The 14,784-nt window shown below is 46.2% G+C and overlaps 1 protein-coding gene across 16 annotated transcripts in view; it reads left to right on the forward strand.

Annotated features, from left to right (window-relative positions):
- The window catches only part of DIP2A (disco interacting protein 2 homolog A), a gene marked incomplete at its 3' end in the record, with an annotated part of 93,091 nt that overhangs the window by 20,417 nt on the left and 57,890 nt on the right, over positions 1–14,784 (forward strand). For 7 of the 16 annotated variants that reach the window (XR_014294358.1, XM_082624835.1, XM_082624843.1 and 4 more), the window contains 4 exons: positions 836–955; positions 5,245–5,364; positions 6,433–6,660; positions 10,864–11,001. Coding sequence is in view for 15 of the 16 variants with exons in the window: in XM_082624835.1 (XP_082480961.1) it covers positions 836–955; positions 5,245–5,364; positions 6,433–6,660; positions 10,864–11,001 (606 nt within the window). Of the gene's footprint in view, positions 1–835; positions 956–5,244; positions 5,365–6,432; positions 6,661–10,863; positions 11,002–14,784 lie in introns of those variants that run through there. The other 9 variants (XM_082624842.1, XM_082624847.1, XM_082624849.1 and 6 more) reach the window with 6 other exon arrangements.

A 14,784-nucleotide genomic window follows, 5' to 3' on the forward strand; every position in this document is an offset into this window, starting at 1 on the left:
GGCACTTTGAAGAGCTGAACATGGATTTCCAGGGGGTGTCGCTGACCTCTCGTGCTGCATAACTAACACCCCAAACCTGGTAGGTAGAACAACAGCAAGAGCAGCGTTTTGCCCCCAAACCTGCAGGTTGGCCAGGCTCGGAGGGCAGCTCCTCCCTGCCTGTGGAGCCAGAGCTGGTGTCCTGGGGGCTCCTCAGTCACGGGGTGGCGTCGGGGCCGGGAGGCTTGGGCAGCCGAGCGCCATGGCCCCCGTCCCCTCTGTCCTCTCTGTGTGTTGTCACAGAGAGCTGGGGGCCAGGTGGCCTTTCATGAGCAGCGTAGGAGGTCAGGACCCACCCAGGCCCAGGTGGGGATAGGCTGCTGCTTTTTGGGCAGTGATAGGGGCTGGGGGCCCTGGAGGTGAGTTTTCGGAGACGTCTTGAAACAAAGGCTAAAACACTAAATAGATTATTTTGATGAAGCCCAGCTGAAGGCTTCGCTTTGTGCTCTTCTCAGATGCCAGCAAACTAGGGCTCAGGCCACACCGGCTGCACGCTCGTGCGCCACTCCTTTCCTCGGCACATGGCGTCTGAGGGCCTGGGTGTCGGGGCTGTGGGCGTGAGAGCCCGGGGGGCTGCGCTGGGCTGTGGGCGGTGGGACTGGAAGCGGACATTGACGTCTACGCCCTGACCTCCAAATTCAGGGTCTTCTGGCATTGGGGCCACCACAGCGTGCGTGGTCGTGCAGCGGGTGCTGTGCAGCAGCGGACGGGAAGCGTGGGCTGTTTTACATGGGTTTTTCCATGATTGGAAAAGCAAATTGTTCACAGCAGGTGCTTCTGTAAAACTGTGTTTCAGGAGTAGATCCATCCCTACAAGCGGAGACTAGGATCCCCGGGCCCTCACAAGCCACGGCCCCCGCGCCCAAACCGCAGAAGCCAAGGCCCAGCCACACCCGGGACGAGCGCTTCAGGTCAGGTAGGGACCAGAGGCCTGCAGGCCTCTGCTCGGACACCGCGTCTCCACTGAGGAAATTGTTTTCTTTCTTTCTTTTTTTTTAACTTTTTATTTTATATTGGGGTATAGCCGATTAACAATGTTGTGATAGTTTCAGGAGCACAGCAGAGCGACTCAGCTGTACATATACATACACGTATCCATTCTCCCCCAAACTCCCCTCCCATTCGGAGATTATTTTCTCTTGAACCATAACTTACCACATCATATATTTCAAGAAAAAGATATAACTTCCACATAATACAGTATGTTTTAATGTAGCCTGGAGTGTAAGTGTTCTCTTCTTAGGGGATGCTTCTAGAAATCTCAGGAGAAAGCTAAATCTTCCTTCCCCCATTAGAATAATTTCTGTTAATGTTTGTGTCCATTTTTCTACCTAGATCTTTGGGGTTGGTATTGGTGGATTTGTGCGTCAAGGACCGCTTTACCACTGTAGGTGTTTTAGTATGTTTTTCTTTCTCTAATTTTGGAGATTTCCTTCTAATTAGATTTCTGCCACTCTGTCAGTGCTTTTATAAATATTTAAATTTGTCTCTGATATTTTATTTGAATCATCAGGACATCCATTGAAAAAATTTGTGCCTTCGATTATAGATTACATATGGATAACTGTTGAACACTCTTGCCTGTTTAACATTTTCACCATTGTGTGATTGTGTATTTCCTTTATGTTTAAACTCTCTCAATAAACCTTTGTATAAAGAAAAACTTTCAAGAGAGATAAAGAAATGGCCGTTTTGTTTTAAGAATACCTAAAAAGAACGTTAAGATTTTAAATGTTATGTCAACATGGGAGTGTGATGAAGTGATTGGAGAAATTTTTGATCAGATAATTTCTTACCAATTTAATATACATTTTTAAAAACTTCCTCACGCTGATAATAGTTTCTTTTCTGATTACATAAATGATACATGTAACATAGGATATTAGAAACAGCCCCATCAACATTCCACTGACACCATCTTCTTTAGCCCTGGGTACAAAAGCACACACATGTACATGCACCGTAAGTAGGGTCACCAGAGGTCTCCTTCCTGTCCCTGCCTGTCCTCATCTCCCTGCTCCCTGTCCCCCCCTCCATTTCCATGTAACTGACGTTGATGACCTGCTTTCTGCCCTTGTGAACTGTATCTGGTTCTCATTCTTTACTTTCTGAAAACAAGACCTTTATCATTAATGTGCTTTGCTCATATTTTCCCTAAGGCTTTGTCTTCTCTTTGAACTCTCTTACAGTGGCTTTTGTAGCAGAAGTTTTTAATTTTAATGAAGTCCAGCTTATCAGTTCCTTTTCATGAATAGTGCTTTTGTTCTCACATCTAAGAAATCTTTGCCAAACCCAAGGTCACAAAGATTCTTACCTGGGTTTTCTTCTAGAAGTTTTATAGTTTTAGGTTTTACCTTTAGGTCTATGATTTAGATTTTAGTTAATTTTAGTATGATTCAAGGTATGGCGCACAGCTTACTTTTTTGCATGTGGTAATCCCATTGTCCCCGATGCCCTTGCTCCTTTGTCTAAAAGCGGTCGCACGGGGGTTCCCTGGTGGCGCAAGTGGTTGAGAATCCGCCTGACGATGCAGGGGACACGGGTTCGTGCCCCAGTCTGGGAGGATCCCACATGCCGCGGAGCGGCTGCGCCCGTGAGCCATGGCCGCTGAGCCTGCGCGTCCGGAGCCTGTGCGCCGCAACGGGAGAGGCCACAACAGTGAGAAGCCCGCGTACCGCAAAAAAAAATAATAATAATAAAAATAAAAGCGGTCGCACACATGTGTGACTCTCTTTCTGGACTCTGTTCTATTCTGTTGATGTATTCGTCTGTTGTTATGGCAGAGCCAGCTTTCTTAATGATTGTAGCTTAACAATCATGGTTCACATCAGTAGTGTTATTCCTCCAAGTTTATTCCTTACTGTTGTTCCCTTGTATATACTGTGTCTTTTTTCCCTCTGGTACCTTTAAGATTTTTCTCTTTGTCACTGGTTTTGAGTGACTTGATTATGATGTGCCTTGGTGTAGTTTTGTTTCTTATGCTTGGGGTTTGTTGAGCTTCTTGGATCTGTTGCTTTATACCCTGTAATGTTGATATTGTCTAGATTTTTAGTTGTTGGTTGTCTTATCTGTACTTAGGTTTTTCTTTGTTTCTAAGGCAGCAGTAACGTTTAAGGTGTGTGCTCAGCCAGTCACAGCCAGATCTCTTGCAGGGGCTCCTAGGTTTGTCTCTCTCCTGAGCACTGTCTTTCATGAGTGTTTTCGGTTGTATGTCTGGGAGTATTTTTATTAGACCCTCAAGTTTAAATGACTCTTTGGCTGGATATAAAATTCTAGGTTCAACACTCGTTTCCTAAGCTGTGTTGCCTTCTTGCGCCCGGTGGTTACTACTGAGTAAAGTCAGTCTGTTTCCTGATCCTTCAAGATGATTTGCTCTTTCTCTCTGGAAGCTTTTAGGATTGACTGGCTGCCTTTGATATTTGTAACTTTTATTTTAATACGCCTAGGTGTGAATTTTTCATCTTTCCTGATAGTACTCTATGAGCCATTTTACTATAAGATTTCTAAATGCTTTAAAAACATTTTTTGGGGGAAAATTTGAACACGTACGAAAGTGGACTTGGTGGTGTGATGAGCCCCAGACTCGTCCAGCCCCCACAGTTCCTGCCATGCTCAGGCTCAGTCTTGGCTTCTTCATCAACCCCCTGCTTCCTCCCTTCCCATGTGATTTTGAAGCACATCCCAGAGATCATGTTATTTCATTTAGAGGTCATAATATTCTTGGCTTCTGTATCTGAAAAGAATGCATGTTACCTCTAAAAGATAATGCCATTGTCACAGAATAATTAACAATAATTTCTTAGTATCAAATACCCAAATGTTCCTGTGGTTTGAAAAAAAAAAAAGCAGTTTATTTGGACCCAGGATCCAAATGTGGTGGTTCCTGATGTGTGTTTCCACCTTCGATAACTTGGTCTTGGGGCCTGGGCTGTGGTCCGGCGGCTCCATGGCTCCACGGCTCCAGCAGGTCACTTAGGGTTCTGTGTTCTCTCACCAAGAGGCACTGCAGGCCTGAGTCTCTCTCCTCCTTGGGCTGCTGGCAGACCCATTTGTTCCTTAGGGTGGCAAAATGGCTGGCCTGCTTCTATGGAGGGAAACTTGTGCTTGCTCGCCACCGGGCACGGGCGAGCCTGGAAAAGCGCTCGATTCTTTCCATCTGTTTACTCCTTTTTAAAATACTGGGTTAGGTCAGCGGCACCCTCCAAAGGCAGCCAATTACTTTTGCTTCCTCTCTTCCTGCCTTTCTTTTCTTTTATCTTGTTTTTTAGCATTGTAGTTGATATTCAGTCCTTCTAGCATTTATCCTTGGTGATGTTCCAACTGCCCCATCTTTATGAGCCTTTGGGAACGTCTCCACATCAGCTCTGGCATTTGGGTCACTGGGCCGTGTACTTGTTGGCTGTTAGGAGGCAATGCTCCAGGCTCCCCTGTGTGCTCCCTGTCCCCACCCTAGAATCCACCATGTCTCAGGGCGCTTGCGGTGAGGATGGTACTTTAAGACCACAGTCTGGGTGGTAGCGATGCTCATTGCTATCAGGCTTGTCATCATTCCTAGACATTCTTAGGGACAGAGGTAAGACATACTATTTAAAGATAAAATGCCACGTGTGTTCACGCTGATAATTTCCACTCAGATTCAGGACTGCAGGGTTTTCCCTCCCTTCTTTGGTCTCTGTTTGTGTCTCTTCTTCCTCTCACGAGTGTCTTGGTTTCCAGGGAGGGGCGAAGGAGTGAGACCGTCAGGCCCCTCTTTGCTTTCCTCTCTCACACTCGACCACAAGCGTGGCAGCGTGGCAGGGCCCCCATGACCGCCGGCAGCAAGACTGCAGGAGAGCCTGCAATCCCTGGGCAGTTCTGCCGTCCTGGGGCTTGTCTGGGGCAGCGGCTCGACGGTCTGACCACAGGGCTTTAGCGCCACTTGGAGTGGTGTGTGCCACAGTCAGAGCACATTAGGTTCATGTTTCATTTTATTTTCAGTTTTGGGGATTTCTTCTTTTTGATTTAAATCTGAAAATATTTCCAAAGTCAAATCTACAAGCCGAGGAATATTTATGGAAATCTAGGACCAATGTGTGGGACCCATGTGTAGGCTCAGCTTGTGTTCCTTTTACACTCAGTGAAAACAAATAAAAACGTGAACCATGGTTTTGTTACTTCATAAGGAATCTTGTAACACGTGTTTTTGTTGCTGTTCTTTCCGTGCAGATGTTCATACCGAGGCCGTGCAGGCAGCTTTGGCCAAATACAAAGAGAGGAAGATGCCCATGCCTTCCAAGAGGCGCTCCGTCCTCACGCACACGGCCGTGGAGGCCTGCACACCCCCAGGTACTGGGCAGGGTCACGGTGGCCTGGGAGGGGTTTCCCGTTGGGGCGGCACAGCCTCCGACTGTAGTGAAGAGTGTGTGTGTGTGTGTGTGTGTGCAGGCTTGCTTCCTACAGGACATCTGTGTAGATTTTAATTTTTTCACTAAGATGCAGTTTGTGTCTTTTAGTAAAGAGAAGAACCTGGAGTACGTGCTTCATGGGATGACAGTTCCCTGAATTCAGAATTCTAAAATTATTCTCATCTCATTAGCTATTACTTGTTATGTTGTTACCAGGCCTTAAATGGGAAAGAATAAGGCTATTTGCAGGGTTATTTATTTTGTTATTGTGGTTTTGTTGTCGTGACCATTAGAAATGAGAACTTTTACGTGGAGTCTCTCTTCAGGATAGTTAGTACGTCTTAAGTTTCTTCGAAAACCCTGTCCAGGTGCTTGAGAGCTTGAGGCCGCTGCCTGTATGGTTATTTGAGTCATGAAACTGGTGACGTGCGTGTTTGGTTTGAAGACGTGGTAAAAAACCAAGCACACCAGGTCTGCAAGATAAGCGTAGTGTTTTGGGGATGCTTCCTCACGTAAAAAAAAGTCTATGTTGTTGAAAACAGTCTTAGAAATGGCTGTCAAACTCTTGTTTCTACTGAATATAACCATAGATACTACCCAGTTTTAAAAGAACTTACTGGTAACTGTGAAACCCGTGCTGACTGGATGAAACCAGAACTCACCTCACTTTCCTTGCCCGAGGCGGTGGTCTCAGGCAGGGGCTCTTTTCAGAGCTCAGTCACGTCTGCTGAGGGGAGGCAGGTGCCCTGGGGGTGGACTCCCGGGACCCTACAGCTCGCGCTGAAGCCCTCAGTCAGGCTTGGGGCTGGCTGCGCCTCCGGATGTGGCGCCCCGAGACCAAGCCTCTGGGGGAGCCCGGCCGCGGGGCTCACGGCCGATCAGACGCAGGCCCTCCTGGACCTGCGGGCGCGGCTGTGCAGGGGCCCAGGGCACGGGCCGGCTGGGGCCAGTGGGGACTCCGCCCCAGAGGACGCCCCCCTCATGCCTGTCCTCATTATTCTGACCACAGACACATCGTCCGCCTCAGAAGACGAGGGCTCTTTATGGCGGCCCGGGCGACTGGCCTCCGCGCCGCTCCAGGGCCATGCCGGCGTCGCGCCCTGGCTCGACCAGGCCATTCAGGGCTCGCCCGCCGCCTCTGCCACATCCTCCACCTCATCTCGCCCGGGAGGGCGGCCTGCCGCCGCGCCCAGTGCCAACGCCGCACCCGCAGGCCCTGCGGCCCTCGCCCGCGTAGGTCGGTACAGCCGCAGGGGCCCCTCCAGGCAGGGGAGCCCCCGTGCCCAGCCAGACCCACCTTCTCCTTTTCCTACGGAAAATGTCCTTTCGGTAACAAAAGTGGTTCCTGATGCTTCTGTGGTTTGGCAGCCCCAGCCAGACCCTGTGGCGTGTAGGCCTCCCCCGGGGTCCCCGATGAGTGCCTGGTGTTTCTGCTCTGGAGGGGGCGGCTGGCACAGGTGGACAGTCCCTGACGATCAGGGGGCCTGCCGCCTGCACGTGGTCCCCGCCTTTGCTCCTTCCTTGTGTGTACAGCTGGAACCCTCGGTTGTCCCTGCACTGGGCATCTCGAGGCGGGGCTGGGGCTGCAGCCGCCGTCCGGCCCTTCTTCCTCCACATACCAGGGTTAGACAGCCCTCAACCTGAAAAGAGATGTCAGTCAGAGCTCAGTCAAATGGGTACCCAGACCTTTTCCAACTCACCCAGCCCTTTAAATTACATTAACCTTAGGGGCTTCCCTGGTGGCGCAGTGGTTAAGAATCCGCCTGCCAGTGCAGGGGACATGGGTTCGAGCCCTGGTCCGGGAAGATTCCACGTGATGCGGAGCAACTAAGCCCGTGCGCCACAACTACTGAGCCTGCGCTCTAGAGCCCACAAGCCACAACTACTGAGCCTGCGCTCTAGAACCCACGAGCCACAACTGAGCCCGCGTGCCACAACTACTGAGCACACGTGCCACAACTACTGAAGCCCACACGCCTAGAGCCCGTGCTCCACAACAAGAGAAGCCACCGCAATGAGAAGCCTGCACACTGCAGTGAAGAGTAGCCCCCGCTCAACGCAATTAGAGAAAGCCCGCGCACAGCAACGAAGACCCAACGCAGCCATAAACAAACAAACAAATAAATAAAATTAATCTTAGAAAGGAAAACATTGCAAGCTTTTCACCATTTAAAGTCATTTTTTCTAAAGCAAAACTAGTAACGTAGCTGGCATGCAAAGCCCATATACATTCTTGCACGAGTACCGTAAAAAAGTGTACTTCTCAGATGGTGCATCAGTATTGCTGGGGTCATCTGAACACCCTCTTCCTTCCAGGTGTGGAGGGAAGAGCTAAGTTGCGTGATTGCAGCCTGCCTGAGACCACACAGCTGGCTGTGCTGGAGCCAGGGCTGGCCCACACTTTTCTGATTCCTGTTCATTTGCTTTGCTGTTAGCTGCTGTTCTGCTAAAACCAAAATGGTGCATCAGAGGTGTGCCCATGACTGGCCAGTGTTTTGGGTGGGGTCCCAGTGGGTTAACACCCCCCAGGCAGGCCCAGGTCTCAGGTGCTGAACTGCTTTAATGTAAGATCTTGGTCATTTGGCTGGACTGGGCATTGTAAGTGACCGATGTCTTCCATCTCTGGCCTCTGTGGGCCCATCAGGGATGCTCTTTGTTTGTTATTGGCTGTGTCACTGCAGACATCTGCACATTTCTGTGGAGCTCGTGCTGTGAGTCTTGGGTGAGAACTCATGATGCCTCGACCTGCTTCCGGCAGGTGGAGGAGCCTCCAAGACCGCCGGGGTCGGGCTGTCAGGACTGTCCTGGGGAGTTTGCTTTACAAGAAAAGGCTCCTTTGGAAACAGCCTGCCAGGATTGTTTTGGTAGCTTTCCTGGGGGTCCTAAAATGGCTGGTGGTTATAGCCCACCTGTCCTCACCGGGGTTTACAGTGGAGAGCTTGAAAGCAGCTTGAGATGGATATATTTTCCTGTTTGTCACAGCGATTTCACATTTTGGAAATACACAGGTACCTCCAGTGTGAGGAAAGCGGTAGCATTTGAATGTTCTTTTTGCTTCGTTCAGCTTCCTGAAGCTTCTGTGTTCGACGGTGAGGGGAATAGGGCAGAGTTTGCTTGCATCAGCCGTTGCCAAGCTGTCGTAAACACAGCTTCTTGGTGGGTTAGAAAGAGAAGCATATTTAGCGTAAGAAATTGACCACAGTTCAAATTGTTTAAGCAGACAGCCCTCGACTCCCCAGGGTTGTGGGGTGTTTTGAACGTAAGGTGTGTTTGAGTGGGCGTCTCCATCCCCGAAAGGTCCTGGCTGTAAAGACTTACAAGGCGGGTTTGTCACTTCTGTGGGTGGAGGACTCCTGATTCTGCAGGTGTGGCTGAGACCACTCTTCTCGCATCCTGCTCGCCTGGCCTCACGTACACATTGTGTGATTAGTTCTAGTAGATTCTAAACATCTGAACTCGGGCTCTACTTAATACCTTACTGTTGCTTGTAACCTTCATATGCTACCTGTTTGACCTGAATTTTTAAATCTGAAAAATACTCCATTTCCCTCTCCTTGTTATATAAACCATCCTTTGTTTTAGTTTCTGACACTAGAGAATTCTTCAGTTTGGGCTAAGGAAAGAAGTATAGAAAGAAGATGACTATAAAAAATTGGAGGCAGAAAATGTTAGGTAAAGGTAATTAAAAATATATACATTTTCAATTTTGGGTTAGGAAAATCATGTACATAAAACATTTGGACACGAATTAAATACCTATATTTAAGAGCAGTACATTTAAATACAGTAGTTCAGTTTTGTTTTGTTGTAAATTTATTTATTTATTTATTTATTTATTGGCTGCATTGGGTCTTTGTTGCTGCGTGTGGGCTTTCTCTACTTGCGGCAATCGGGGGCTACTCTTCGTTGCAGTGCACGGGCTTCTTATTGCGGTGGCTTCTCCTGTTGCAGAGCACAGGCTCTAGGCGCGCGGGCTTCAGTCGTTGTGGCTCGCAGGCTCAGTAGTTGTGGCTCGTGGGCTCTAGAGCACAGGCTCAGTAGTTGTGGCACGCGGGCTTAGTTGTTCCGTGGCACGTGGGATCTTCCCGGACCAGGGCTCCAACCTGTGTCCCCTGCATTGGCAGGCGGATTCTTAACAACTGCACCACCAGTAAGTCCTAGTAGTTCATTTTTATTTTGAGTGTAGTTTGCTTATTTTTATGCAGCTATTTAAGAAACTACTTTGTAGTTGAGATTACCATTTGTACCTTTTTTCATTAATAACTGTTAAAATCACTCTTTTTTTTTGCTAGATTCGGAAGGGCAGGGAAATTTCTTTTTAAACTGAAAGAACTTTGTGATAGGCATACTTTAAAATGTCAATTTCATTAATATCAAGCTTTTTCAAGGGTTGTGAAAACTCTTGTCAAAAAGTTATGTTTTTCCAGGTGGTGTTTTCTGCTATTGTTAATAGTGAGTTTGTGTTTTTCTGCCACATAATTTCACCTTTCTACATATTTTTAAAAATTCTTAGATTGCATACTGCCTAGGTTATGAAATGATAGATAAATGATTGGCATTAAAAATTTTAAGTATCAAAGTGCCATCTATGGTGGTGGGAGCATTCCTTTGAAGACTAAAGAGATTACAGATCAGTATCGCTTCTCAAGAGTGGGTGAGCGTCACGCTAGGTCCAGACTTGGTACTTTCCTGGCAGAAGGCTTGGTTGTAGCAGAGATGCTATAGCAGCTCTCAGCCAACCAGTATCCGAACAGATAAAAATGCCGTACAGTGAAAACGAAACCCAGAGTCGACATTCGGGCAGTGGAAGGAGTGACTTTAAACATTTTCTGTATCTGACATAGTTTGTCTTTAAATGTGACATTAATACATTCTGCCTTAAGAACCTGATTGCAGCCTCTTAATAGTGAGACTTTCGAACTGGCAGTAGGGATAGTTTTTAATCTGTGTAGGTTTATTCTGTGAAGACTGCAAAGGTTTGTGTCTGCATGACAGCCAACTTGCCTTTTCGGGGCGTGGGCATGGTTTATAAAAGCCTGGCAACTTTTCTCATAATACAATGAAAAATGTCCCAACAACAATTGATTTAAAATGTGTTTCTGCTTCACTGAGGGAGATTTCTAAGTAAAACCTCATTAAGCCATTGGGAAAGGTGAGTTCCTTGCGCCGTCTCTGTGCCATAGTTGGTGGTTCTGGTCTAGTTCCCTCTGAGAACTGGATGGCCACCTGCACGCGGTGCTGTCGGGCCATGTCCGGAGTTCAGAGTTCACAGGATCCGACGTGCCTTGGTCAACCAGAAAAGCAAAATGAGTCAGAATGCCCCGTGCCTTGCTCAGAGCTCAGCTAGTGAAGCTTCAGCCGAATGGGGTTTAAACAGCAACTTAAGGTTAGTGCTCTTCTGAATTAACAGCACCTTTATTCTGGGTTTGTTTTTCAAAAGCAGATCTGCACTCTGCCCCTCCCGATGTCACCACGGGCCTCGCACAGCATCAGCACACCTGCTGTGAGCGTCCACAGCTGGCTTCCGTGAGAGGAGTCCCTCCGGGGGGCAGCGGGAGCGTCCTAGAGACGGCAGGTGGTGAGCATCCTCTCTTCCTTCTTTTGAGACAGCAGAGCACAGGTACTGGCCCTCACCTGGGTGTCGTCGGTTTAGCAAACCTGAGCCAGTCATCAGGTATCATCCTGGTGCACTTAAACTGCCCGTGTGTATATCTTGCGGAGAAATAATCAGGAATAGCTTTGGAATTGGTCAAATGGGGAAAGAGGGGAGTAGGGAGGAGAAAGCCTTCACGTTTAAATCAGACGCCCAGAGTTTGGATCTGCGGTACTGTGGGAAGATGAGAAGCTGGGGAAGTTTCCTTTCCCAGTAGGATGAGGGCAGCCCCGCCTGGGACAGCAGCCCCTTCAGTCTCCCTCCTCAGCAGCCTGTGATCAGTGCAGCCATGGCCGGGCTGTCCCACGTGCAGGCCCCGAGATGTCAGCATGAGTCTCGTCTCCTCATTTGTACTATTTTCTTTTGAAACAGTTTCCAGTATCTTTTATCAGAATCACATGGAGTTTTCCTTCCAATGTGCCAGATTTGAGTTGCAGAAAAATCCAGAGTATCTCAGGAGTGTTTTATACTCCTGAGCAGTCGGTCAGATTTTGTTGAGGTCTTTCAGCTCCTTGTTCAGGTGCAAGAGGAGAAACTGAGTCAACGTGAAGCAGGCTTTACATTTGTTACATAGATTTTAAAATTTTAATTTGTTACTCTTTAAATTTTCTTTTTTAAAATATTTATTTATTGGCTGCATTGGGACTTAGTTGTGGCACACGGGATCTTTCGTTGCAGCGCGCGGTGCACGGGCTTCTCTGTAGTTGCGTCTTGCAGGCTTAGTTGCCCCGTGGCCTGTGGGATCTTAGTTCCCCAACCAGGGATTGAACCAGCATACCCTGCATTGCAAGATGGATTCTTAACCACCATACCACCAGGGAAGTCCCTATTTAAAATATTTTAAGAACTTGGTTGAGGTATAAATGACATATTTTCTACTGCACATGTTAATGTGTGTAAGAGACATGTGTACCGTGAAACCCCCACTGCAGCCAGCACACCCAACGCTCCTGGAGGCTTCCTTCCTTGTGCGCCTTTGTAACAGCTCCTTGCTGCCCTTTTTGGCTTCCCTCAGGCAACCGCTGATGTACTTGCTGAGACTATAGATTAGTTTGCACTTCCTCGGATTTTATATAAATAGAATCGCCCAGCATTTACTCTTTATTGTCTGGCCTCTGCCACTCTGCAAAATTCTTTCGAAATTCACCATGTTCTTGCATGTATCAACAGTTCATTCCCTTTCTTGATCTATTTCATCCTACTGATGCACCCTAGTTTATCTTTTTACCTACTGATGGATATTTGGGGTGTTTCCAGTTTTTGTCTGTTAGAGGTAAAGCTGCTGTGACTATTCCTTTACGAGTCTTTGTGTGGGTATATCCATTCATTTATTTGGGGTCAATACCTAGGAGAAGAATAGGTGGATCATATAGTAGGTTTATGTTTTAGCTTTTTAAGAAATTGCCAGACTGATTTACCAAGTGGTTGTACCATTTTACATCCCTACCATTAGTGATAAGAGTCCCAGTTCCGGGCTTCCCTGGTGGCGCAGTGGTTGAGAGTCCGCCTGCCAATGCAGGGGACACGGGTTCGTGCCCCGGTCCGGGAGGATCCCACATGCCGCGGAGCGGCTGGGCCCGTGAGCCATGGCCGCTGAGCCTGCGAGTCTGGAGCCTGTGCTCTGCAACGGGAGAGGCCACAACAGTGAGAGGCCCGCGTACCGCAAAAAAAAAAAAAAAAAAGAGTCCCAGTTCCTCCACATCATTGCTGAGAATTGGTATTGTCGGTTTTTAAATTTTAACCGTCCTGATAGGTGTGTAGAGGTATCTCATTATAGTTTTAATTTGCATCTGCCTAATGACTGATGATGTTTAGCATCTTTTCATGTGCTTATTTGCCATCTGTATATCTTTTTAGAACAGTCTGTTCCAATCTTTTGCTTACTTTTTAAAATGTGTTGTTTGTTTTCTTACTAAGTTTTGAGAGTTCTTTATATAATCTAGATAAAAGTTCTTTATCAGGTTTACAAATTGTACTTTCTCCCAGTCTATGGCTTGTGTTTTCATTCTCTTAATAGTGCCTTTCAGAGAGCAGAAGTTTTTAGTTTTGATGAAGTCCAGTTTACCATTTTTTTCTTTCATGGATCCTATTTTTGTGTCATATCTGAGATATGTTTTCCTAACCCGAGGTCATAAAGGTTTTCTCCTATAATTTTATAGTTTTATGTTTTATGTTTAGGTATATGATTCATTTTGAGTTAAGTTTAATATCAGTGCAAGGTATGAACCTAAGTTCACTTTGCTGTATATGGGTGTCCAGTTGTTCTAGGATCATGTAATACAAAGACCCTTCTTTCCCTATCCAGTTTCTTTGGCATCTTTAGTGAAGATCAGTGGACCACATATGAGAGAAGCCTATTTCTGGGCTCTGTATGCTGTTCCACTGCTTTGTCTGTCCTTATACCGGTACCACACTGTCATGATCATATATGTATATGTGTGTGTGGGGGGGGTTATATAGTAGATCTTGAAATTGTGTACTGTAGTTTGTCTTCAACTCTTTTCATTTAAAAAATTGCCTTAGCTATTCCAGCTCCTTTGTATCTTAATATATAGTTTAAAATCAGTTTGTTAACTTCTACCAGAATTCCTGCTGGGTTTTGACCGGTACTTCACTGACTCTCTAGATCAATTCGGAGAGAATTGGCATCTTAACAATACCGTATGTTTCAATTGATAAATATGGTATATCTCTCCATTTACTTAGCTCTTTAAAAAAAATTTTCAGCACTGTTTTGTAGCTTTCAGTGTACAGGTATTGCACATATGTTGTTAAAATTATCTCAGAATAGGGACTTCCCTGGTGGCGCAGCGGTTAAGACTCTGTGCTCCCAATGCAGGGAGCCCGGGTTCGATCCATGCCACAACTAAAGGAGCCCGCGAGCCACAACAAAGGAGCTTTCCTGCCGCAACTAAGGAGCCCACCTGCCACAACCAAGACCGGGTGCAACCAAATAAATATTTTAAAAATGTGTACATTAAAAAAAAATTATCTCAAAATACGTTATATTTTTTGATGTTATTATTGTACAAATGGTATTTAAATTTTTTTCCAGTTGTTTATTGCTCATCTATAGAAACATAGTCGGTTCTTGTATATTGACCTTACATTAATTCTAGTAGTCTTTTTGGTAGATTCTGTAAGATTCCCACATGTATGATCATATTGTCTATGAATACCACTCTACTTTTCTTTCCAAATTGTTTGCCTGTAGGAACATTCAGTTTCCTGGCTTTATTGCAGTGTCTAGGACTTCTAGTAATGTCAGTTAGAAATGTCAAGAGTGGACACAACTTGCCTCGTTTCCCATTTTAGGGGAAAGATCCGCTTTTCAATTTTTAATTGTGGTGTTAGCCATGGGTTTTTCATAGATGCTCTTCATCAGGTTGGGGACATTCCTTTTTTTCCCCTAGTTTTCTGAAAATTTTGATCATGATTTTTGTTAAATGATTTTTAAAATGTGTTAAACTCATCACATGGTTTTTCTTTCATAGTTTGTTAATATAGTACATTTCATTGACTGATTTTTGAAGATTAAGCCAAAGATATGTTCTCAAGATAAACCCCACTTGGTTATGGTGCATTACCTCTCTTACATATTGTGGATTTGATTTACTAGTATTTTGTTAAGGATTTGTGTCTATGTTTGAGATAAATACTGGTCTGGGATTTTTGTCTGGTTTTGGTATCAAGGTAATACTCATCTCA

Source organism: Mesoplodon mirus (assembly GCF_964341445.2).
Source record: "Mesoplodon mirus genome assembly, chromosome: 6".
Taxonomy (NCBI): Eukaryota; Metazoa; Chordata; class Mammalia; order Artiodactyla; family Ziphiidae; genus Mesoplodon; species Mesoplodon mirus.